The 24425-nt window shown below is 42.6% G+C and overlaps 1 protein-coding gene across 3 annotated transcripts in view; it reads left to right on the forward strand.

Moving 5' to 3' along the window:
- Positions 1–5617: 5617 nt before the first annotated feature.
- The window catches only part of odad2 (outer dynein arm docking complex subunit 2), a 38571-nt gene continuing 19763 nt past the window's right edge, over positions 5618–24425 (forward strand). For 2 of the 3 annotated variants that reach the window (XM_068582396.1, XM_068582397.1), the window contains exons 1-12: positions 5618–5778; positions 6625–6866; positions 7227–7384; positions 7739–7946; positions 8162–8268; positions 8824–8960; positions 10182–10298; positions 14493–14686; positions 15687–15818; positions 16780–16933; positions 23157–23303; positions 23660–23869. In XM_068582396.1, coding sequence (XP_068438497.1) covers positions 6643–6866; positions 7227–7384; positions 7739–7946; positions 8162–8268; positions 8824–8960; positions 10182–10298; positions 14493–14686; positions 15687–15818; positions 16780–16933; positions 23157–23303; positions 23660–23869 — 1788 coding nt within the window. In that variant the 5' untranslated portion in view covers positions 5618–5778; positions 6625–6642. Of the gene's footprint in view, positions 5779–6624; positions 6867–7226; positions 7385–7738; positions 7947–8161; positions 8269–8823; positions 8961–10181; positions 10299–14492; positions 14687–15237; positions 15387–15686; positions 15819–16779; positions 16934–23156; positions 23304–23659; positions 23870–24425 lie in introns of all 3 variants that reach the window. The other variant, XM_068582398.1, reaches the window with a different exon arrangement.

Below are 24425 nucleotides of genomic sequence, written 5' to 3' on the forward strand. Positions count from 1 at the left end.
CAAGTCAATGACGTGACAAACTACACAGTTGTCTCCAGCTAAAGTCCTCTCTAAATTGCATTTGTCTGTTCACAAGGACGTCTCTTTTTACACTTTCACGGGGCTGTCTCATTATTTCCAATGAGCAATATTCCTCTCTCTGCCTGTCTCTCTCTTCCTGATTGGCCCGCTGGCGCCAACGCTGGAGCTGCACCAAAGCAAAGGTCTCAAGCAGCACCTCGTCTCTAATGATGGGAGGACAGGGGGACCGGCCTCTTCTCTCGTTCACCTCTCACCACATTTAACAAGTCGCCCTCTTTGTCTGTTCTCGCCCTCTCTTCCCCCCGCCCCACAGCTTTTCCATTTCCATCTTTCACTCAACATCTATCTTCATCTCGGTCCACTCTCTTTACCCACGTGTTCGACTTCGCTCTCTTCGCAAACAAAAATCAAAAAAGACACCCCGCTACTCACTCCTCTCCCGCCTGGCTCTTCATAACCCCTTCGCCTCGCCCGCTCTCCTGCTCTCTCGCTGCTACCTCGGCTCTCCTGTCACCCTGAGACAGGGGAGGGAAAGAACAAAGGGCCCCTGATGTCTTCCTGGAGAGGTTTCTCCGGCAAAAGTCAAACTGCATTACGGCTCCGCGAGCATTAGCGAGTGAGGCGGCGCCAACAAACGTGGACGGCCTCTCAGACCGCGCTTTCAAAATAATAATTACGCTGTTAGAGATGAAGCGAGTGAGACAGAGGAGCAAGGAGGTGAAGGGGGGAAGAAAAGACAGAGAGGGGAGATCTGTGTCTTTTTTTTAAAAATTGAAGCGAGCTGAACGTCCTGAAAGAGTAGAACCAGCTGCTATCGCCGGGGCGAGAGAAAGGGGGAGCGGAGGCAATGCAACCGGTCTGGCACAACAGATTTTGCCAGCTCGAGGGTATTTAGAGGCCTTTATCTAGTAAACAGGTCAAGGTGGGGCCAACGTATCCTCACACGAACCTGGCAAAGACGGCTCATACCTTTGCTGTGTCAAGTCATTGATCGGGCATTATCGCTTTCTATTTTGGAAGGAGGTGACAGGAAATGAGGGAAGCAAGAGGATAAATGACACGTGGCATTGTCCCTGACCGAACTTGAACCTGGAATGTCATCACTGTACATGGTCAGCGTCCAACAGCCCAAGGCCACTAACCAGGCATAGTGGGGCCCCAGGCATGAGAATGTCCACAGATTTCTTTTCGGTGACGTAATTGCTATTTTCTTAGTGAATTTGCACAACATCAATGAGATAGCAACTAAAGTGGCTCCTAATGTTGTGGCCCTGTCTTGCAGAGAGGCCTTCTGGATAGTTTTTAAACACTCCAAGGGGCAGTTTGGTTTGCAAACAGTGGGCATCACAACCAATACACATCTGTACAATAGAGAAGCACAACACATGAATGCATACTCTGTACGGTAGGGCGGCTGTAGCTCATGGGGAGAGCAATCGTCCTGAAACCACGAGGTAGCCGGTTCCATCGATTAAAGAAACAAATTGCAATGAGCTACAAAAGTCCGTCAGTCTTTTGTTGAAGTGTGTGTGCACTTTGCAGGAGCCACTTACAAACCCAACAGCCAACAAATGATCAGATATCTGGCCATGGGAGACAAATCGTCCTTGGTAATGTGTCCAAAATAATGATTAGGAATAAATAATCATTCGCCGGCATCGTGCGAAAGGACGACTCAGACTTTCAGCTGGTGCTTTTCTACTCTGCAGTGACAAATGTTTTGTATGGATGACGTGTACTCGGTTAGGAAACAGTACATGACGCTATCATAACTCCTATTAAACCCCACGTTTTTGTTTGTTTGTACTGTGCTGCAGAGCGTTAGCTGGCGAGCTCTTCGAGCTATACTTTGCATTAGATGTTCTCCATGTGGCCTGTCGCTGCAAGATCTGTAGAAAACAAAAGGCTCAAAGCAGGGTTCACATCTCCGGCCATGACCATGTTTGCACTGCGCTAACCAGCGCAGCTCAGCAGCCCGGCACTTTCAGGGCATGGTTTGGTATTCGTTCTATCCCGAAGCCGCATAGACGTTTCCCCTCTGTGTTTAATCTGTTCGTGACATCCATGTTGTCAACTTGGCTTCCTATTTTCTATTTTAAACGTTAAATGACAAACCTGCAGTTCTAAAGCAAACACTGTATCAGCCAGCCATGAGGTGCTGGGGTTATTCCAGCTCATAGCGATATGATTTTCTCTCTCTAAGATATGTTTTGTGGTCACTCAGCTTTTCTGGAAACGCATGAAAGCTCCTGTCGAGTGCCTCGATGACTCCCCAAGAGAAGTGTTGCCTTGCAGGATTGCAACCAAAACAAACAAAATGTGTTTTAAGTCATGTCGATGTCGACATTGTCATTGGTTTGCCCCAGAATCCCCAAGGCCATCAATCTTAAGTTAAGTCTATATTTGACATGCATCTGTCCACTCCAAAGAAAGCACTGGCACTAAGCGCTCGCCACTTGAAATACATACTGTACACAGTATTTGAAAACCACAATTGCAGGTTTACGTCCATAAGAAGCTCAAGCAATGATATCGTTGTATAAAACGTATATATATATATATATAGTTATGTTTGCCGAGACTCATTTAGAACAGTTTTTGATTAATTTTCTTGTGGTGAACATTTTGCATTTAGCTTTTACGATAATTTGACCCATTTTATTTTTCTGTTTAGACCAAAACAAGAAAGAAGATGGTGGCATCGCAGCGGCCCGTGGTTCGAGTCCGGCCCAGGACCATTTGCTGCATGTTGCCCCTCTCGCTCTCTCTCTCTCTCTCATGCTTTTCCGGTCCGTCTCTCTATCAAATAAAGCAGAAATGCCAAAATAAACTTATAAAAACTTAAATAAAAAAACACCAAAACATAACACGATTGCTTAATGTGGAGATATTTATCACGCTGTGTGTGCATTAGGAATAATTAGGTTCAGTTTTCTTTGGCACTACTGGCTTCCGTTATCGCCCTTTACAGCTTGAGTTTCTATTGGCCTCTTTAGCTCGTGGCTAGTTAAACAGTCAATAAAACAGGCCACTACTTGTAATGGCCGAATGAGCTCATCGTTGTCCATCGGATTTAAAAAAAAAGTGAAAAAACAAAGATTACCTGGTCAGCAGTGACCCAGAGTGAAGTCATACATCTTCAAGCTTCTTGTCCGTCACAAAGCTGAATCCCATTCAAAAGCACTACGCCCTCTTTTTTCCGTGCCTAAAAACACAGAGGATTATGGGAAATAACAGACAGGAGCCTGGAGCCTTTTACAACCGTGGGCCTATGCGGTCGCGGCCTCTTGTTATCGTCACTGTTACTGTTCTCTATTTTAAAAACCCTGCATGGATTAGTGTGACAAATCTCACAGGTGCTCATTACGGGGACCGGTGTCGCCCGTTTCCTCCTCTCGCTCCGACCGCACGACCACGAGGCGTATTGAACTAGAGTTGACTCGGAGCCTGTAAAAACATCTGACCTCTTTGGAGGATGTGAACCAAATGCATGAAAGCATGGGTTAATATATATATATATATATATATATATATATATATATATATATATATATATATATATATATATATACACACACACACACACACACACACACACACACACACAGGAGATACGCTCCTCAGCTCCTTTCAAACCAGGAACAGGAACAGTAGTCGTCCTCATCACTCTTGCTACTCACGCACAGCTTTTGTGTGTGTTTATTCTGAGTGTTAATGGAGTGTTGTGGAGGTTTTGGACACACTGCGAATGGATGCAATCACAAAGTCCATGTGTAAAGAGGCCGGGTCGGTACCTTTTCCGAGTGTGTCATCAGCGGGGTTTCCGTGCCGTTCAATCAGCGACTGAACTCAAGCATCGGAGAAAAAGCATGGCGGGCGGTTATGTTTATTATGCCGTATTAAGTTTGAGTTGGAGGACATCTAAGAGAGAGCAGGTGCTTCTCGAGCTCGGAGCTTATTTGTTTTACTTTGTGAAAGGCCCGTGCTGGCCAGAGTGTTTCATTTAATCCCTTTTAACCAACAGCAATTAGGCTTGCTAATGACGCCCCGGGTTAGATGTATTAAGACCTTTGTTTATCCTGCTTTCCTTCCCTTTTCCTTTTTCCTCCTTCCTTCCCTTTGGTTTTTCACTGCTTCACAGTCGGGCAAACTTGGACACACGCAGATGCACATTACATTTGACGTCAGCTCTGTCTGGTGTCTGAGCTCCACTAGCCTTCAGCCCCCCTCGCCCCATCTCCAGCACCCCGTTTTAGATTATCAATGCTTCTTAATTTAGAGGAGACAGCTTTCACCCTTGTTGCAAATAAAATACCTGAAAGAGAAAGGCTGAGGGGGGAAGGGAGGGGAGTGGAGAGGGGGGGGGGACTGCATCATCAATCCTAAATCCATTTAACAACAACAAGATCCAAAGTGATCTCTAGAGATGAGCTACTACTTCTCCTCACTCCCTGGGGGATCCTTGGTGATTGATTTACAGGCAGGATCAGGCCAACATAACCCAATGGTTTATGAGGCAAAGTAGTTCCACCTGTTGTGCCGCCATGCAAGAAAGGGATAGGTCTCTGCGCCAGTGGCGCTCCTGACCGGACAGTGTGCCAGAAGAGGCAAGTACGAGAGGAATCAGTGGTTTTCACCAGGCCATGAGATACCTTTTCTCTAAGTCTGCCTCAGGGCATCACAGGGGAGGGAAAATGGGGGTGGGGTGTGGGTGGTTAATCAGTGACTCAAAGTTCTGAGTCATGTATCTGAGAATGCTTGATATTATTCAAGCTGCCTCCCATTGAGCATTGCCTTTGTCGTATACCTGCAAATTATCCTCATTATATTGCTCCCACGTAAAGTGACTGTCCTCATCCACTTTACATGGATATCATCACATTTTATATTAATTTAACAAGTGAAAGACAGGATCGAAGTCTTTCCCATTTGCACATTCAAAAGTCTGTGTCAGTGGCTTTTGTTTACCTTTGCCTTTACCGTGTCAAGAATAAGGCTGAGCCCAACGGTGCTGAGTGGCTAATTAACTTTGAACTGAGTGAACTTATATTCTGTGTCTAAACACAGAGTTTCCACCCAAATAGACTGTTTTTATTAGCCAATGTTTGTCTGCAGGATACTGCCAAACCAGTAGTGAGAGAGGAAATAGGCTCTCAAATATGCGGTCATATGGACACTCTGAAAGGAACGCATACAGAGATTTGTATTATTATAACAACATTTGACTTGACATTTACAATTTCTGGCTGTGCAAGTCCCAATACCTGCATGTCCAAAGTTAGACTCCACACAGGTAGATTGCAATTGCCATTTAGTGCACATATATTTATAATTTTTTTAATATATATTTGTATTACTCCTATATATATTTTCACCCACCCTGCATTTCACTGCACACATTTTATGAGCATGTGACAAATAAAGGCAGACTGTGTGTGTTGCATTGCACCACATTGCACTGTTGATATGCTCAGTTATCCCTCGTGAACTCCCGTTCGGCATGACGATCCCATTTAGATATTTCCAAGTTTGGGTTTGGTCATTTTTGACCCTACTCGCGTTCCGTTTTATTTATCTGTATCATAGCAACCAACGGAGGCTGATGGCGCGTGTGGTTTCCTTGGAGACCTATAAGAGCAAACTGTAAAAGTAAAAGTACACGTTTTGAAGTAAGAAACTTTAAATACGTGGACGTTCAAACGACGTTAAAGACGAGGGACTTGACGGGAAGCAACGCTACGAGCTCATATTCAAACGGTATGACTAGAAACGTGAATTATTAATTACATGAATACGTCAAATCCTAAAGTAAAATTTGCCTAAGGGACTAACGCACACGCTAACAGGTAGCGATGTTAACTAGGTTAGTTAACTTAGTTATTAAGGCCAGTGCTCCGTTTGACCGTTACGTTCACGTCGACGGTTAAAAGACATTAAAGAGGAGGCACTTGACGGGAAGCAACGCTGCGTGCTCATATTCAAACGGTATGACGAGACACATGTTAATTAACGCTAATTAGTAACAGGTGTGCCGGAACGCTTGGGAAAATACCCAGTGTTGTCTGAGAAAAGTTACTTAAAGAGAAATTAGGGTAAAATATAGTATCGGTATTATTGTTTCGTTAGAATAAGCTTGAGTTATATGGCAGTCTGGTTACATTCTCCAGGATTTCAGATAATACATTTCAGAGTTTCTCAACCTTCTCATGGAGCTTTATTTTTGAAATACAGTAGTGTAAATATTAGCATGACATGCTTTGTATTTCGACCATGCCTTTTATAAGCTTAATATCAATGAGTCCAACAATACTTTTCTCAATTCATCATTTGAACTATTGATGATTCTCTTCACCCAAGATGACGTCTTCAGCTTAAACCCCCAGAATTATTAAGTTTGGACATCTCATAAGACAAAGAAAAATAGCATGTCGGTCTATGAAACAATTCATTTATTAATGGCTTTGAAATCAAACAAATGTCTTTTCTAAGGAACCCCACATGGGACACCTAGCTCAAAATTGATCTAATGTGAATTTGAGTAAAGTTAAGAAGCGTCAGCCACACACTGTGTAAGATATTGTCCTTTTTTGTATTTTATTTCAGTGCATCCCAGCAGGTGCCATGGGGTTATCGCTGTCAAAGGTGGCCCAGTGGACCACGGACAGCTCTGGTCGTGGCAAACTTGAGCTAACGACAATGAATGAGTCCTTGTTGAAAGAGGTCCTCCGCTTTGTGGAGGAGTTCAGCTCCCAACACCCTCTGGAGTCAGAGCATGTGTTCGAGGAGCCTCTCCAGTGGAGTACCACTTTAGTGGCATCTGATTTCAAAACAGACTATGACATCAGGTTGGTCTAATCACGAGGCCGGCAGCTGGTTGGCCAGTGCTTTCAGTATTACGTGCCTGTGCAGGATATGCTGTCACCATGGTGTCCAAATGTATTTTACCTTGGCTATCCTCAAAGCAGTGGGCTATAATTAATTTGTTTTGCAGCTTCAGTTAGAATGAGTACATTCCATTTTATTTCATCAGAAGTTCTACTCGACTTTCAGTGTGTGCTATGTATGCCGTAGCTTGGAAGCAGAGGAATAGTAAAGCAAAAATACAGACTCTGATTTTCCTTAAGTGTGTTGGCATGTACAGCCTAGTATGAACACGTAATAATAGGGGTGAAAGTGAAGTATTCAAGTTTTTTTCTTCTCCTCAGTGACTCGGATGTACAGTCCCATGAGAAAGACAGCGAAGGCCGTCCATTGTTGCAGCTCTCCGCTCCTACTGTTTATGTGCGCAGCTTCAGCCAGCTTTCTAAACTGGTTCATCTGGCGGATGATAAGAAGCTGGAGGAGGTTCAAGCATGTCTCGAAGGTAAGCATGATGACCACAGGATGATATTTGACTGTAATTTACATACTAAGTAGTCCAGCCACCTACATACCTCCATAACCCACAGACTTAATAAGTTTGTCCTCCTAGTTATTCTTTACAACCGTGCAATTATACTGCGCTGGTAATTCTTTACATACATGCATTCACTTTAGGGCTGCTGCCTAAAAAAAGATAAAGTAATGACGAGAATACAGAATGAATGTAGTACAAGGAAAGTAAAGATGGAATGTTGAGTTAGTTGTGTGGAAAAACACAGTTCATATGAGGCCTACTGTATTGTTAGGTCAAAATAAGTATAATTTATGGAAACTGCTAACTTCTTTCATTGTTCAGAAAATAAAGAGCCGATGGTTAAAATCATTGGTCCCAGCTTTGCCAGCATCCTGGAGGAAAAAGACACCGATACAGATGTGCAAGGTCTGGCAGACAAAGTGAAAGAGGAAGATCAAGGCAAGGATTTGGACGTCAGGGTCAAGCTGCTCCTCTTGCTCCAAAATATGGATAACCAGCTCCTCAGCCAGTTCCTCAAAGAGATAGACGGGTAGGTGCTTCTTCCTTCCCCATCTCTTTCGGCATTCAATCGAATCATTTAGCTCTCCTCCACAGCTGTCCTCATCCACTCAGACCTAGCCAGTTTCCCCACAACATGTGGTTGTTTTTGATTGGAAGAAGCAGCGGGTTTAGAAAAAGAAACCGTGAATGAACGAGACGAATTGGATGTTTGTTTTGTTTTGTTTTTCTACGTTTTCATCACAGACAAGCCGGGCTGGACCCCGCCGCGGTGAGGAATGAAGTGGAGCTGTTGAAACGGCTCTGCAGCGAAGGGGAAAAGAGGGTGTTGAAGTCGGTTCGATACACATCAGGTATGAATTATCTCCACATTTCCCTGCGTTGCAACAAAAGCAATTGCTATTAACACTAATGCTGGATATTCCAAAGCATAAAAAAAGAGTCTGTGTTCTGCTGCCACATAAGACATGGAAGTCATTATGTCTGTCAGGTTCTAGTTTACCAAGTCGTTAGTCAGTGCACGTTTTTTGCTTCATTGCAGTGTATTCATCGAGGCCTAACAAAGCATGTGGACACACAAAGTGGTTAAAGCAAGTCCCCATCTCTCATGTTGAAATGAGAGTTGAATGGCCTATATAAATACTCTTGCAACCAGCTGTAAAATATGATAATGTCACTAGAAAATTATGTTTTTTAATGCATGATTTATGTTGTGAAACTGTCTCTGACCTGTGCTTATTGGTGTGCTTCCTCTTTAGCAGGACAGGCATTTGTGGTGATTTCTCTTTCTCTCTGTTTCCTTCTTCCTTTGGAAAAAAACTTGTTGTTATTGTCAGGCTACATTACATTGTACAAAGTTTTCTGCGAGATTGTTCCAGCTGCCATCTTTTTCTGACCTCTCTTTTTAGATTACGTATTTTCAAACGGCTGCCGTGCCCCTCCGTGGAGACAGGCTCTTCATGAGATTTGTTATCTTGTGATCGAGCCCTGCGACACTGAGACCCTCTACATCACCTGCAGCACAGCTGGGGTTTTTCTCAATGGGGTAAGACAAGGAAAATTAAGCACTGTGGACCAGCTGCAACTGTCAACTAAATATTATTTCCTCTTTGTGTGTAAGGCATTCATGGAAGTTACCTTCTGGAAAATAACTTCTGATATGCCAATCCATCACTGTGCAGTCAGTTAATTGGATAGTTTGGCTGTTTTAAATTGGGGTTATATGAGGTACTTATCGATAGTTAGTATATATTCTGCGGTAGATGGCGGTCGGTTCACCCCAGACTGGAGAAGCAGCGTAGAAACTAAGTGATGTACTGCTGTAGACGGGGGAAAAACTTATTTTAGCCAACAAAAAAGTAAATCTAATTGAATGCTATATTACATGAGTTTCCCAAACTGAGAAATAAAATACATTCAGTAACAAAGGCATTGCAGAGGAGTTTTATTTTCCACATCCTGTAATAGTGACTTGAGTTCACAAAGAGTAATCACTTGTGGCATTTGTAAGTCCCCCTTCACATTGTTCCAGCTGGATGTGGTGTTTAAACAAAGTGCGGTGGTCTGCAAGATAACTCCACCCAGTAATGAAACGTAGAACACGGTGGCATTCTGCCTCCAACATCTTCCGCCACTGCAACATTAAGAGCAGATCACCAATAACATTATAAAAGGAGAAGATGCAGGTTTGAAAATACAAAATAGGCTGTCACCAGACAACAACAAACTGTCTCTTAATATAATCCCTGTTTGTTGTATGAGTAAGGCTTGTGTTTTTATTCATGATCAGGTGACTATTATGTTCATAAATAAGCTATACATTTCAAGGGTGAAAAGAAAATCTCATATCTGGCGTTTCAGTGTACAGTGCTTCTAAATACTTGCCAAACTGCGTAAATCTTTTGAATGTGTTTGCAATCATTTGGAAGAGAGGATTCTGCGTGCTGCAGCACCCTTCACTCTTTCCTTGACATTGCTGACAGCCATAGGTTTCCTGCCTCTGTTTCTCCACCTGGAAATGGTTCGGCCAAGGTGAAAAAACTACAGCCTAAAACTCAAGCAGGTGACATTGATGCAAACGAAACCTCAAAGAGCCATAGTGTCTTAAACCTAATTCAGCGGTTTACATGGTTTTTACACTTCCTCGTTGAGGCTGCCTGGAGATACTCCGAGCCTTCTAACCTCAGCTATTCCAGCCGACATGTGGGTCAAATTATAATTGCGGTTTTTAGAATTAATGAAGCTGTTTTCCACTTTGTTTTCACAGGGCATAAAACAGGAGGGGGAGGAAAGCGGCTACGAGCAAACGAGTGATACATACAAAGACCTGGAAACGCTTCTGAAGAGCACATCTCAACATTTTGCCGCGAACACAAACAAGCAGGTACGGCGGAACGTGGGCAGATGCAATTCTCGTCAACGCATTGAGACCTCCATTTTTTTGCAGCCTTGAGTTTTAGCTCTCATAGCCAGAATGCGTGGGTGCTGAAATGCCTCTTTGTCCCATGAACAAGGTCCTTCTCTCCAACCCTCTGATTTGATCGCTGCTGCCGTGTGACTCACACGCGTAAACAGAGTCAGGATTGTGTAATCAGTGTCTGTGCTTCTCCACGCTAGTGAGCTAGTGTCTGGTTGTCACTGTGTTGAAAAATTTCTGAAACCGACCTCCTCTGTGTTCCAACATCAAAACAGCACAGCCCCCTCCACCACCACCACCCTCAGCACACACACACACACACTTGCACAGACAGACACCCGCGCTCATTTCCAGACACTGCAATACGCGTGATTTATTCAGTAGTGCTATTTCCTGCTTTAGTAATTTGACGACATAACAAATCGCCTCAATAATAGATTCCAGCTGCGCCCCAAAAATCTGTTAATCATTTAAAAATCTGATCTTTTTTTCTTCTTTTTTTTCCGCTCGCGCTGATGTTTGTTGGAAAATGTGGCATCATCGAAACATCTACAGACCACCTTACGCTCACCGCCTGCTTTGTATTGATCTTGTGTCTGTAGAGAATCCTACAAGGGATTTTTGTTTTCCATTTTTCTATCAAATAAAGAGTCAATATGATTCTGCTAATCTGGCTCTCAAAGAAAGTGTCTGATTAATAGAATTTACAGATGTCAACTGGATTGACACGGAGATGCATTTTTCCCCGATGCTTTTTCAAAATGAAGGGCCAGATGATTTCACAGAACTGTTCTGTACGAGAAAATGCCTGCAAACACGCAAGACTACAGAAATACTTTTTACAAAACAAAAACTGCTTATTAAATTGTCTCGTGTCGTGGGATTAATTTGTGACTGCTGTACATTGCTGTAAATTGTCTTTAACAATCTATTTATTCGCAAATCTTTTTGTAAAACATGCTAACAGTAAGGCTCTATGGAAGGAGAAGTCTGTCAGTTTGTCCAGACATAAATGTTTCATCAACTATTGGATGGACTAATGAATAGCTATTCGTTTTTAAACCTACATTCATGGTCCCCAGAGGATCATGCCTAATAAGGGCTTTGGTGATTTCCTAGATTTCCCATTCCGCCACCTGCAAGCTTTCACTTCTCCAGTATATCTCAACATTTACCGGGTGGATTTGACAGAATTTAATGTTCGCCTCAAGGGGAGTTGTTATGACTTTGTTGACCCCCTAGTACTATTTTCATGGTATCGTAACATTTTATTTTGTCCTGCACTTTGATTTATACTGGAACCCTGACAGGCAAGTGAAAAGAAGTTTAGCTAGGATCATTTTTCAAAGTTGCTTTTTTTCCATCAGTGAAAGCAGAGGAAAAAAAAACAACCTTTTGACAGATGAAAAGTACTTTTTGGAAAATGTTTTCTTCTAGGTGAGTTTTATCTTTCTCCCTGCACACGATATGAAGAACTATTACAACATAATATTGTATGTTACTAAGTTTTGTAAATTGAAACTAAAAGCAAACGCTTCTTAGAACATGGGATTGTGATGCACTTTAACCTCTTGTGGCGGAGTATTAGTATTGGAACAACAAACACCAAACTGAATATTGCAACAAAGAAAATCCACCTGTTTCAAAGTTAATTTTGTTGTTGTTGAGGAACATATTGTGAAACTTATCTTGGCAACGCTTATTTGCACCTGTTAGGTTATAAACGCAGGAGAGAAAACTCTTTAGATCAGACTCAAAGAGCAAAGGCGTCTCTTTCGTGTTATATTGCATTAGTGGAAAAGCGCTAAGTACAGGACCATTTACTTTGCACTACTACTTTTTGCTGACTATTCCACATGCCAATGCTCCTCATTTTACGGATGAGAAAATAACCCTTCACCTATTGAGTGACTAGCATACGGGAAGTGATTTTGGTTACAGCCTTCATCGAGTTTTACGAAGATTATACTGTACAGCATACACCGTACAATAGCGCCGCCATTATATATCTGTGAAGTTGTCATTGGTCCGTGGTACAGTAAGATGGAATGGGGTTAGTGAAGACTTTAATAAACCGATGAGTAGTGCCAGGCTGAAGCGTGTAAAAAAAGACATTGATGCTTTTATGTTTTATGAGGCCTGTGTGAAGAGTGATGCTTGAGAATCTGAAGGATCTAAAAATGACGGACAGCGGCAGTAAAAATTGCTGTGAACCAGTTTGTGGGGGCACAAATCATTGTCAAGGTCTTTTTCTTCTGGATTCTTCAACTCCTTTGATATGTGGCTGGCAGTATCCTGTAAATGTTGTTTCACTCTTGCCGCCGAAAAGTTTCTCTCTGCCTCTGCATTGAGCTAATCACCTTCATATGATGGGGGTCAACGTAAAAAAAAAAAAAAAGCATGCAGCGCTTTGAAATACGTTTGATTGATTGCCGATGACAGCAATCAGACGGCGCAATGTGCATCCTGTGTCGGAGATATTAAGTAATTGCGGCCCCTCTCATGGACATGATCCATTCCAGTTTTAATTCGAGGTAGCAACAGCGGGCGGCGGCCGTCAGAAACGCAATCTCGCACGACTCCGGCTCCGTTCCCTGATTGCAGCGCGGAGAGCCCAAACTTGGAAGGCGATAGCCAAAGATAACAACACCTAATCTCCAAACATATCTGCTCGATCCCAACGTGAGGAAACAGGTCTTTTTGAACAGTTCTATTAGATTAGACAGCCTCAATCAAACGAGCCGAGGCAGCCAAAGTAGTCAAGGCCTGCAGGACTCAGGGAGGAGGAAGACCCTGTCTGTGCTCTGTGCCGTGGATTCGTTTTGACACCGCAGCGTGATTGGGAATTGGACATGTGGCGTATTTGCATGCACAAGACGCTCGCTGAAGAGTGAATTTGTTTTTGTTATTCACATACTGAAATTAATACAGACTGCCTCACTGTCATAATCAGTCAGTCGTGGCTGACATGTATTATGGCAAGTGGCTTCAGATTTGCTGCCCTGTTGATTTTCCATCAGCGCGGATCAAGTAATTAGATCGAGTCGAGCACAAGCACATGTCAATAGTTGGCACTTAGGTTTTAATAGTAAAATTATGACATTTTTTGTTTTGTTTACAAGTGCAGGCATCAGTTGCTTACAAAAGTGTGTATGTCCATGCGTGTGGTGTCTTCAGAAGCAGAAAAGCATCTGAATCAGGTTTGTTTTAACACGACATGTCAAGGTAAAGAGTGTTCCCTTGTGTGTAGGCTCACTCAGTCCATTTCACATCTAGTAGAATTAAAGAAGGTCGCTTAGACTTATAAAGACAGACTGTGGCTGTGGTCGGGTGATTGACTTGTATGTTTCCAATGGCAGGTCACTTTGTGTTTTATGAAAAACAAGCCTTTGGAAAAGGGATTGGGCATGCTTGGCAACACAATCCATATAAATACTTATGTCTTAATTCTTTTTCCCTGCCCTTAAAATTGCTGAGCCCCCTAATAACCAATGACAAGCTATTTCTGCAGAGCAGGTGTCTGTGATTAAAAATTCTCCCGCCTGCAAACCATTCATATGTGTCTAGTTGGCATTCGTATGTAGGTTGTAAAGTTTGGCATAAAGACCTTCAAAACTTCAGAAAAAAAAAAATCCAAAGTGAATAACAGTGACACAAAGGCACTACTTTGTCTGTGCCAAGCTGCACGGTTTTAGATGGAGGAATGCACAGAAACAATAAACTTTTCGATATTGTTCGGCCAATTAGCAGAGAGGGACCTCTTCTGTGTAAAGTTTTGGGAAAGTGTTATTCTATTCCAAAGTCTCAATAAAGACAGACATTGTTATGCAGGTCTGCATATTGTTGAGAAAAGGCTTTTATGGAATAAAAAAAAAAAGTTTTTCATGTGCCACTGATACTGCTCTGTGTTTTGGAGTGAAATGGCCAACACTTTGTCAGACATTAATATGTGACGTGTCTCACATAATCAAGAGAGAGGAATCATGTCAAATGGACAATCAGTTGATGCACAAGCGAACATCCGAATGACTACCCAAACTGAGTACACACACGTTTTTTAACAAACGATCATGTATTGTACATCTCACCACTCAAATTTTGGTGCAAATTGAAAGAAGTCTTTTCCCTTTCCGACCGTTGTCTTTTTCCACTTACCACCAGGATTCAGCAGTTCAAGAACTTCCATCAACACAAAAGATCCAGCATGTGGAATCGGTTGTTGCGAAGGAACAAGGCCAACCCCAGAGGTCTGACGAGCAACAGGAAAAGAATGCGTATGAGGCGCTTCAACAGCGTACGCTCAAGATGACATATGAACTATGTCCGAGGTGGAGGGATCTCGCTGAACGGTGTGGGTATGTGATAATTTAGCAGGGTCCTGAAATGTCTACCGCGTACCGTGCGAGGTGGGGACCCCTCTTGTTGAGGAGACGGGATTTGGATGACGGCGGTGCCAAGTCTTCGACGCATGAGCTTGGCGTGTCTGCCAGCAGTCGCACATTATAAAGAGACAGTTATATGGTATTTCACATTTTAGGGCAAGTGAAAGTGTTCCTGATCACACAATAATTAAGTTAATGCACACGTTCACAGTGTGGAAACCCTTTCTGCCCTGTTACAGACAGAAATGCTGGGGAAAAGTCTTAGAAACAATCCCAAAAAGATCTGTGACATATGGTCTTTGATTGATAAATAGATCTTGCAGGGGCTGAGCTGTTGCAGCTGTACCTTGTGATAACTATACCCATTTGAGAAGAAACTGGCTCATGATAAAAGTATCTCAATTGCTTAAAAAAAAATGCCCGCTGAACCCATGTCTTGAATTGTTAAATAATGATTATGTTAGAAAAATAACCATTTTCAAAATAGAAACAGGCGTAATGACCCTTGTTTCACATCATTACAGTGTAGCAGAGGAAAAGAAACAGGGTAAGAGCTCTAGAGAGGAGAAATCCGGTAAAATCCAGAAGAAAGATTTAGAAGCGAAGGCCAAAACCAAGATGAAAGTAGACTCTGTGTCCTCTCTACCTGGACGCCCGTCTTCCCTGCCTCTTTGTCCCTGAAGTGTCCCTCAGCAGTTCTCCTTTTGTGAGAATCTTTAAGTAACACTTTCTGCAAGGAGTGGGGTTGACTTTTTTGTCCCCAGCTGTGTTTTTCTCAAAAATTGCGAATGGTTTGCATACTCATACTAAAATCCAGATTACCTCCACAACCACAATGGCAATTTAAATAATTTTAAAAGGTAAAATGCCCGCTGAACCCATCTTGAATTGTTAAATAATGATTATGTGAAGAAGAAAAAAACCTTGACAAAATAGAAACAGGAGTAATGATTCTTGTTTCACATTATTACAGTGTAGCAGAGGAAAAGAAACAGGGTAAAAGCTCTGGAGTGGAGAAATCCGGTGAAATTCAGAAGAAAGCCAAAACCAAGATGAAACCAAACTCTGTGTCCCCTCTACCTGGATGTCGGTCCTCCCAGAAAATGTAAGTGGCCCAAAGCAGTTTTCGTTTTGTGAGAATCTATAAGGAATACTTTCTGCTGGGAGGGGGGTTAACCTATACACCATTTAGGGACGGATAGGACGTGCTGTTTCACAAGTTTTGTTGTAGAAAGTGTAACCCGTGTCCCCACTAGCCATTGTACTGACGAAGAACCTGCGTGAAGGCCTTTTCTTCCTACGGCACTTGGCAGCTATACCTCCTCAGCTGTCTCCACACTTGCATCTGCCAATGCATACAGATTCCTAGCATCATAAATCGACTCTAGCCACTGTTCACCGAGAGCATTCTTTGGTGCTCATCGGCTAGTGTGCATGCAATATGGACCCCCGGGGCTCATTAACTCAGTCACAGTCATGCCTTGCACCCCACCCAGGACCGTGTGTAGGCCTCGTGCGGTTGAGTGTTTATCATGTTTCTCCCTTGAAAACACTCCCTCGGATCGGCTGGCTCGTTCTGATGCTACGCTCCCCTGGAAATGCTATTTGCATGTACACGGGAACTGCCTCTCAGCGGCCCCATTTGAATATATGTACCAAATTTCATTGCTCCACATATCCTGACTTTCAGGATACTGTTATCCAAGTGGCCCGAGCAATTTGGAAAAGCCATCTGCACTTCTGTTTGCATCAATGGCTCCCTCTGTATACGCTGATGACGGCTTCAGCCCTCCCATGACATTATTACAATCTTTATTTTCCTGCTGCTTGGATTCTGAGGAAGTTCAAACTTGACACTTGAATCTCAAAATCGTTAATGGGTCTCCTTGTGTGGGATGACCATGATGTTTTTCCCATTTAACACACCGGAAAACAGATTTTGCGATATTATACTCGCTCCGTTGGTTCGGCTATGTATTGCCTTACTTGTTACGCTATCCCACACCTTTGTAGATCGTTACCTGCGGTCAAAAGTTCACTATTATCTGCTCTTTTTGTGTGTGCAGTAAGACCCCAGCAGGATCCGTGCCAGTGGACGCTTTCAGCGAGAGTTCAAATGAGAGTGAGGAGGAGGAGGAACAGCCAGAGCGCCGTACAGAGAGTATCACAGACCTGCCTCCTGAATACTGGCAGATCCAGAAACTGGTCAAGTGGCTCAAGGTAGGGGAACGTTACCTGGCACACCACTGCTTCCTTCCTCTTGATGGATTACAACGCAAAATAGAGATTCGTACAGCGAGCTGTACAACTGCATGCTGCGGCAGGGCCACAACTGGCAGGGAAACAGTACCGCTCATGCTCTTTTTTGTCCCTTTAACAATTTTGATGCTGTCCTCAGTCAGTGTTCAAACTTCAAAAACATCTTCCGAGCGTCAATGCATGGACGTGCAGGAAAACTTTGAATAGCTGGTATCACAATGAACAATTTTCCAATCAAGCCTGTATGTTTTGCCTCAATCATATCAAGGTGCCACTCAGTAAGAAAAAAATAGGATGTCAGCTCACATAAAGCACATATATTCTATTAAGCAGAGCTTTGTAGGGAGATGCTTATTGAAGTGGTTGGCTCGGCTCGTGGATTCCTGGTTTTTGACACAGGCCTGTTTGGTTGCAAATGTGAGCCAAGGCGCAGGGGAAAGAGCTGTCTGACGGCGCTGTAGCAGCTGTACGCACTGTTTGCCCACACCGCAGAAGCATGAAAATGAAGCGCGCCTGTGATAGGTCTGACAGGGCATATGGTGAATATTAATGTGTCAAAACATGGAAGGAAAAGAAAAGAGTATTTTAAAAAAAAGCGAAATGAAACGCCACTGACCCAGACTGGCTGGGAATACCTCCGACCACTTGACTACCAGATCGTCCGTCCTCACTATCATCTATTTATCTGGAGAATGTCTTTCAGACGGGTTTTATTCAAACAGACTGCGCTTACTTTATTTTGACAGGAACCTTTTTATTTTTGCACGTTGCAAAGCTGTCCCCTTCTGTTTAACAGCAAAAAGGCCTTAAATGCTGCTTCAAGTTTAATTGGTTGATGTTATTTCAACGTGAAATAATAGTCTGCATATTTTTACACAGTATGAGATTTCCTGATATCACAAGCAGATTTCGGCTCAAATAAGACCGTTCAGAGTACATCTTGTATAGAACACACTGCTGTAAAGTTTAAGATCTCCAGATAGATATTTTTAGCTTAGCAAAACAGAATATAATGGGAGGAAATTCCCACTCTCAAAGCACGCAGCTACTGCTTTCCAGAGAGGAAAATAGAGCAGAAGATGTAAATGATATGAAAGAGGCAAATTCAGATTTTAGAAAAAAAGAAACAAAACCTCACTGGTTTGTGTATTTTGTGCTGTTCAGCGGGATTGTGGCGTGAGCTTTAGGCTTGTGTGTGTGTTCCCGCTTCAATGAGATGCAGCCCTGCAGTAACCAACATGTCCCAGCGTTCTATCTGTCTGGAAACCACACAGCAGAGTTATTTATGGGGTTTGTCCAGTAGTCATTTTATAATATCATTACCATCAGACGCTGAAACTTACCATGAGCCAAGTTAAATATCTGTTTTATTTTAGGAGGAGATCTCCCCCTCCGCCCCCTTTTCTCCTTGCACTATAGACAGCCGTCTGTATTCGAGGAAGTTGAACACTTTCATAAAGCGACACATGGATGTTCTGTTTTGTGTTTTAATGATATTTATGTAGGAATGTTTGCCTAGGGATCCGATGTGTTTGTTTTTGTACTCGTATGACTGGAGATCTGTGCTTGTAAAATGGTCACATGGTCGCTCACAAATCCAGCATGCAGATTGCAGTGTGTGTTTAGGAAACATGGGTTTACATGTCTGTCTGTAACACACTGACATCACGCCTCCGTGCCACCGTATAAGCAAACATTGTTTATCATACTTTATATTTCAACTTATATTCATACATATATATTTTAAAGGCTGTGTTCTGTAAATATATGGTTATGTGTCCAGCATACAGGCCTTCAATAAACCAGACTGGAAACAAGACAAGCTAAGTTACAGCACAGCTTTGCTGAAAAAGAATAAAGGGCAGTTTTACTAGTCAGGAATGAATAACTTCAAGTGGTAAGTTGAGCAACTAAGCCACAGATGTTATTTGAGTATTTTGTGTCATTTCAAATAAAGACAAAATTCTCCAGCTGCTATCACTTAGGTCGGCCTGTGGCTTTCTAAACATAAAACAATTTTCATATTGTCCCAGATGTAAATATTGTGTCTAAAACACAATATGTTACTAGTTACCTGATGAAGATTCCAATACAGAGTGTTCATAATTTGACTTTTATTTTTTTTACTGACCAGATGGCTTTTCATCATCTTTTTCTGAGCAGACACACTGAAATATTCCACCAGACTGCTTTTAAAAGTTGTCACTGTGAGCGTACTCTTTCTCCATTGCTTTAAGATTGTGTCGCTATTACTTTAAATTGACCTCAAATTAAAAAGATAAACAAGCTGAGCTGGGCCTTTAACTCATGTTATTGAGTTCAACCCTCATTAAGGTTGCTCCCCCTCTGCTGGACAGCCACAGTACTACTGCCCTGCTCCCCCCTCCATGAGAAGCATTCTGTTAATTGCCACCCTAAAACTAACCCTGTCTCCAGTGTACATGAGCCAGTATCGGCTCACTTTCACAACGGAAGTGAATTTGTACCTAATTATGTTGTACGCCTTTTTGCTGCTTGTTTTAACAACTACGGCACTCAATTAAGACATTAGTTTTTTAGTGCCTGTGATGCATTTACAACATGTCTAATCTGGAGAATTTACTTGCAAGAATAATTGCATCATTGCATTCTCATGAGTTAAGCCACTTTTCAATCCAAAGGCCTGACTAGACGTTTGCTCAGCGCACACTGCACTCGTTTTATGACAGAAAGGCCTATTAAGTGATCAAGTTTTATGTTATGGGGGATCTTATGTCAAATATGAAGCAAGAAGCAACCAGAAATCATTCATTCTATCCCGACAGTACCTTTCCCATTAGAGCAGGAGATTGGGTTTGTTCTTGTCATTAGTAGCCTTCCCTCTAAGACTCCTGCAGACTGCAGAGAACTATGAAACCTCATGCATCCTCTGTGGCTCTGCCTCTGCCAAGACGCCGCTACTTCCCTCTTACACTAAGCTCTATGAAGCGCTGGCAGTGGCCCGAGTCCACCTGTCACCAGTCCAGCATTGCAGACATACGCTCTTATATATCTGAGCACTTATTCTCAATACGTACTTTTAGCCCCACCGGCATGTAGTCCAAGCCAAAAAACATATACCCAAAAAAACCCTAAAAACTCTGTACTCAGAAAAAGGCCCTGAGGTCAACAGGGTACCATTGACAGCCCTTTTAACCTCATCCCTGCTCCCACGTGCTTAGTGCTGTGATTTATAGGCCTGGCGTGGCTCATGCCGGGCAGTCAATGTCTGCAGAATCCAGCCTGCTGCTCCAGAGGAACCAGACAAGAATAAGACCTCCATTCAGTAGTGGGGAAGGCCTCAGCTATTTAGTAGGTCAGGCCGAGACACCTGCAGTAAAGGGAGAGACAAAATGCATAAAGCATCTTTAAGTGGCTGATATTGAGTTCACCTCATGAATGGAAAATCGACCCCTCATACTGCTTAAACTCTTCTAAATCCATTTTTTGTATTGTGTAATGCCCTCAGACAAGATGATAAACAACTATCTTTAATCATTACTCCATGAGCTTCCATTAAATGTGTGATTAATGAGTATTAACTACGTTAGAATGCTGCAAATTCCAGAGAGGATGTGTTTTTGTAGAGGTGACTGTAGTAACATAAGTTTTGCCATTTAGGGATATTTTTGCTTTATACCCTGTCGCCAGGAATTCCTTGTGTTCAATACATTATCTGTCACTTTAGTATTTTGAATTACGAGCTGTATACTGTATGTATTATTTTTTACCCACGCTTCCCTTCGTGGAAGCTAAAGTTAATTGGTGGCTATGTCAGACTTTAGTCCAGACTTCCTTATCTCAATAACTATCAGATAGATTTCCATGACTTTTTTTACAGACATTCATAGTCCCCAGAGTAGATTTTAGTGACCCCTTAGCTTTTACACTATGACGCTGAAATTTGTGGTTCAAAGTGAAATATCTTGACAACTATGAATTGCATTGCTTCAAAAGTTGCTACATATATTTAAGGTGATAGAGGAATGTAAGATGGTGAACCTAGTACATTATACATGCTAAGCACCAGCAGGTTAGCATTGTACAGTATTCAAGATTCAAAATTATTTGTATTGACATAATGAAAAAGAGTCTTGCGGAGCCGTTAGCGTGGCTGGAGACTCTTAGACTTGTTTTCCATTGAGCAGACCTTACCAAGACAGTCATCACCGCCGTAGCCAAATGTGGAAGCTCACGTGTTTTTGGAGCAAATCTGTAAAAATTTAATTTGTTTCTTAAAGGACCAAATCAATCACATCACAGGTTGTGTTTCCTAATATCACGCACACTAAAAGGAATATGAACTTGGTATTGGTGTTACAGCCAAGCCAGTAGGTCATAACATACAGTGTCGATGCAATGTTAATATTTCCCCACCGAGACCTCGAGCAGATATTGAACTACTTTTTTTGATTTTCTTTCTTTCAGAATAGTGAATCGTGGTTGAATTGGTTCCACTTTGAGCATCTGTGTGCCCCATCTCGCTCAGAGTCAAAGATCTTTCACCATAAAAGATTGTCAGATGTTGTCAATGTTTTAAAGAATGTCGACAGTACTTCAAGACCAGAGCTAACAAAAACGAAAGCACATGATCTGTTTTCTGTTCTCCCGGCTATCACTCCGAAACATAGCTTCTTTTTTTGGGAGGGAGGGGGGTTGTTTTTACAAGGTACGAATCTCGCCTGCCGAGTCCTTTGAAGAGTGAGAATGGAGGAGACAAAGGAAGCCGTAGATCCACTGCTGTTAATAGGCAAATGGTTCACATTTAGGTTAGCGTCGCGATATGGAGAACACATGTGGCCGTTATCCTGCTGGGTCAAAGCGTTGCCTTGCGAGTGAGATATGATCAAACACCACTTCAGACTCTGGTATAGGTCTACACTGATGATCTGGCCCCTCCAACAGCTGCACGAAACAGATTACTGCCCCAGACTTCTATATAGTGACGGGCTATTTTCTATTCATATGGGTAGCTGATAGTAGGACGTGTTACATTCTTATGTTCTGTTGAAATAATCCATTTAGGGCGGTCCCGATGTCTCAAACTGTTGGCAAAAGTGTGCAACTAATAAAGACTCGTGAAGCTGGGAACGGTAGAGGCGGCCTTAAATCCACTGGATGAACTCGAACTGTGGCACATTCACCACTGTAGAAAAGGAATAATATTTGATTGTTTACTTGCCAAGAGATTTTTGGACTGGACGTCTCCGTGTCACATATCAAAGCCATGTAGCAGGTCTAGAGTTACTGCAGCTAACTGTTGCATTGGCGTGCCATGAGCTTCTGTTTTATCTGTCTACCGATATCTTATTTTTTATTCTTCCCCTTCTCATGATCAAAACCATTGCATGTGAGCAAAGTTTGTTATGCAACTGTGCACGATACAGACAAAATATAGTGATATAAAAACACCATTGCTGCCAGCCTGGAAGGTATTTAAACCATAACCATCTCCAAGCTAAGACTGGTATTTTAAGTGCCGTAATGCTGTCAACTTCTATCCACAGCTGGGACATTATATAGATTTATGAATTGTGAGGGGAATTTGAAAAAGGACAACACATATTTGGACACTAAATTTAGAACTATGAAAAAGTCAGATTTCACCACTCTCGTTAGGATTTGCCCACACATGTGCAATTTAAAATCTTTATGTTTATCCTATCTTCGTGACCATAAGTAAAAAACAAGTGTGTTGAGTGTGTGCTTGACTTTAAAGCAACAATCGGATACAACCCCCCCCCCCCCCATCCCCTCCCCATCTTGTAGCTACTAAATTGCTAATTGCTGGGGTGAAAGTCTAATTTCAAGTGTGTGTGTATAGCTACTGTCAAAACATATTCTGCTTTTTGAAATGCTAATGCAGCTTTAGTCACAGGGATCCAGCGCTAATAGTGTTCATTTTCATCTTCGAGGCAATGTCTTGGCACCGTTGTCATAGCTTGGTGCTGTTAGCAAGTTATTTCTTTCCATCAGTGTTTACAGCCACAAAGCCAAACACTTACCAGGATGTGGTATAAACAAAACAACCCAAGCAGGAGTGGTATTACGGGGGGAGGCTTGTATCCTCCTCCCTTTTCCAAATGCTCACTGTTTAATGTCCTCCTCCTCGCTTCCCTTTTGTCTCCCTTTTTCATTCATTCATGTTTGGCAATTATTATTTCAGGCAGGCAACCAGACGGCCACTGTGCTCACTCTGGTCCACTTGATGGACTTTAATTTGATGCAGGAGACGTGCCAACTCGCCATCCGGGATGTAGGTGGCCTTGATGTCCTCATTAACATGCTGGATACAGATGAAGATAGATGTAAAGTAAGTAGCTGTGCCAAAGCTGGACCTGGATGGCCTGCGGGCATGAACAGAGCCGGCCGTGTGTGCCAGCCTGTGTTTTAGTTACAGAAACACTAGTGCTGTGTCGAGAGGATGCCTTTAAAGACACGGGGTAGCAATTATTCTCCAGTGCGCCTAATGACTTGTGGGCGCTTTTTAAATCTGATTGTATTTTGGTAATAATGTGGGTAAATGTTTGGCTACTCGATATCGATGTGTGTACGCTTAGTACACATGGAGGCCTCATGTTGGCATAGACGCAACAGTTTGTTCTCCATAAATAATTTGTTCAAATATCTCACTAAGTGTTAAAGTTTATTGCGTGTGTTTTTTTTTAGATTGGATCTTTGAGAATCTTGAGGAAGATAAGTCACAACATGCAAATACGTCGAACCATTGTATACATGGGAGGCCTGCAGGGCATGGTGAAGATCCTGGACTCGCCAGTCAAGGAACTTAAGGCGTTAGCTGCTGAGACCATCGCTAACGTGGCCAAGTTCCGCAAAGCAAGGAGAACCGTCAGGCAATTTGACGGTATCAAAAAACTGGTGAGCATAAGAACTAAGGTTATTTACCAATAGAATGGACTCAAAAGTCTCAGTAATCACAATATGAAGAGCTGCAGGAGAGAAAACTGCACACGAGGACCTGATCTTTCTGTATTGGTGTTATTAAAAATGTTTTATGTCCTATGATTCTACCATGAACACCTTGGAACCTTTAGGAAAACAGGGGGATGCCCTATTACAATTTGATCCACGTATTACCGTTACTTATTTATTTAAAATGTAAAACACTTAGTCAGACTGCTGAACTTCATGTTGCAGCAAATCCAATTCATTCCTTTTTCACACCGTAGGCAACTTGGCACGATAGTGGCCCATCCATCCTTTTTCAGCCGGTCTTTGAACACAGCAGAGTGGGCGCTGTGGTAAAACAGATAGAATGTCCCCTACATCCTCTGACCTGCATCCATGTTTGTTGACAGAGGGACCTGTGATTAAAGCCTTCCAGCCTTGTATATTTTCCTCTGCCCCAAATCGGATGTTCTCATGTGCAAGTCACTCACGGAGGCAGATTAATTTCCCGCTACGCCATGAGACC

The sequence above is a fragment of the Clinocottus analis genome, unplaced genomic scaffold, assembly GCF_023055335.1.
Source record: "Clinocottus analis isolate CAN_PGR_092001 unplaced genomic scaffold, fCliAna1.0.p SCAF_18, whole genome shotgun sequence".
NCBI lineage: Eukaryota > Metazoa > Chordata > Actinopteri > Perciformes > Cottidae > Clinocottus > Clinocottus analis.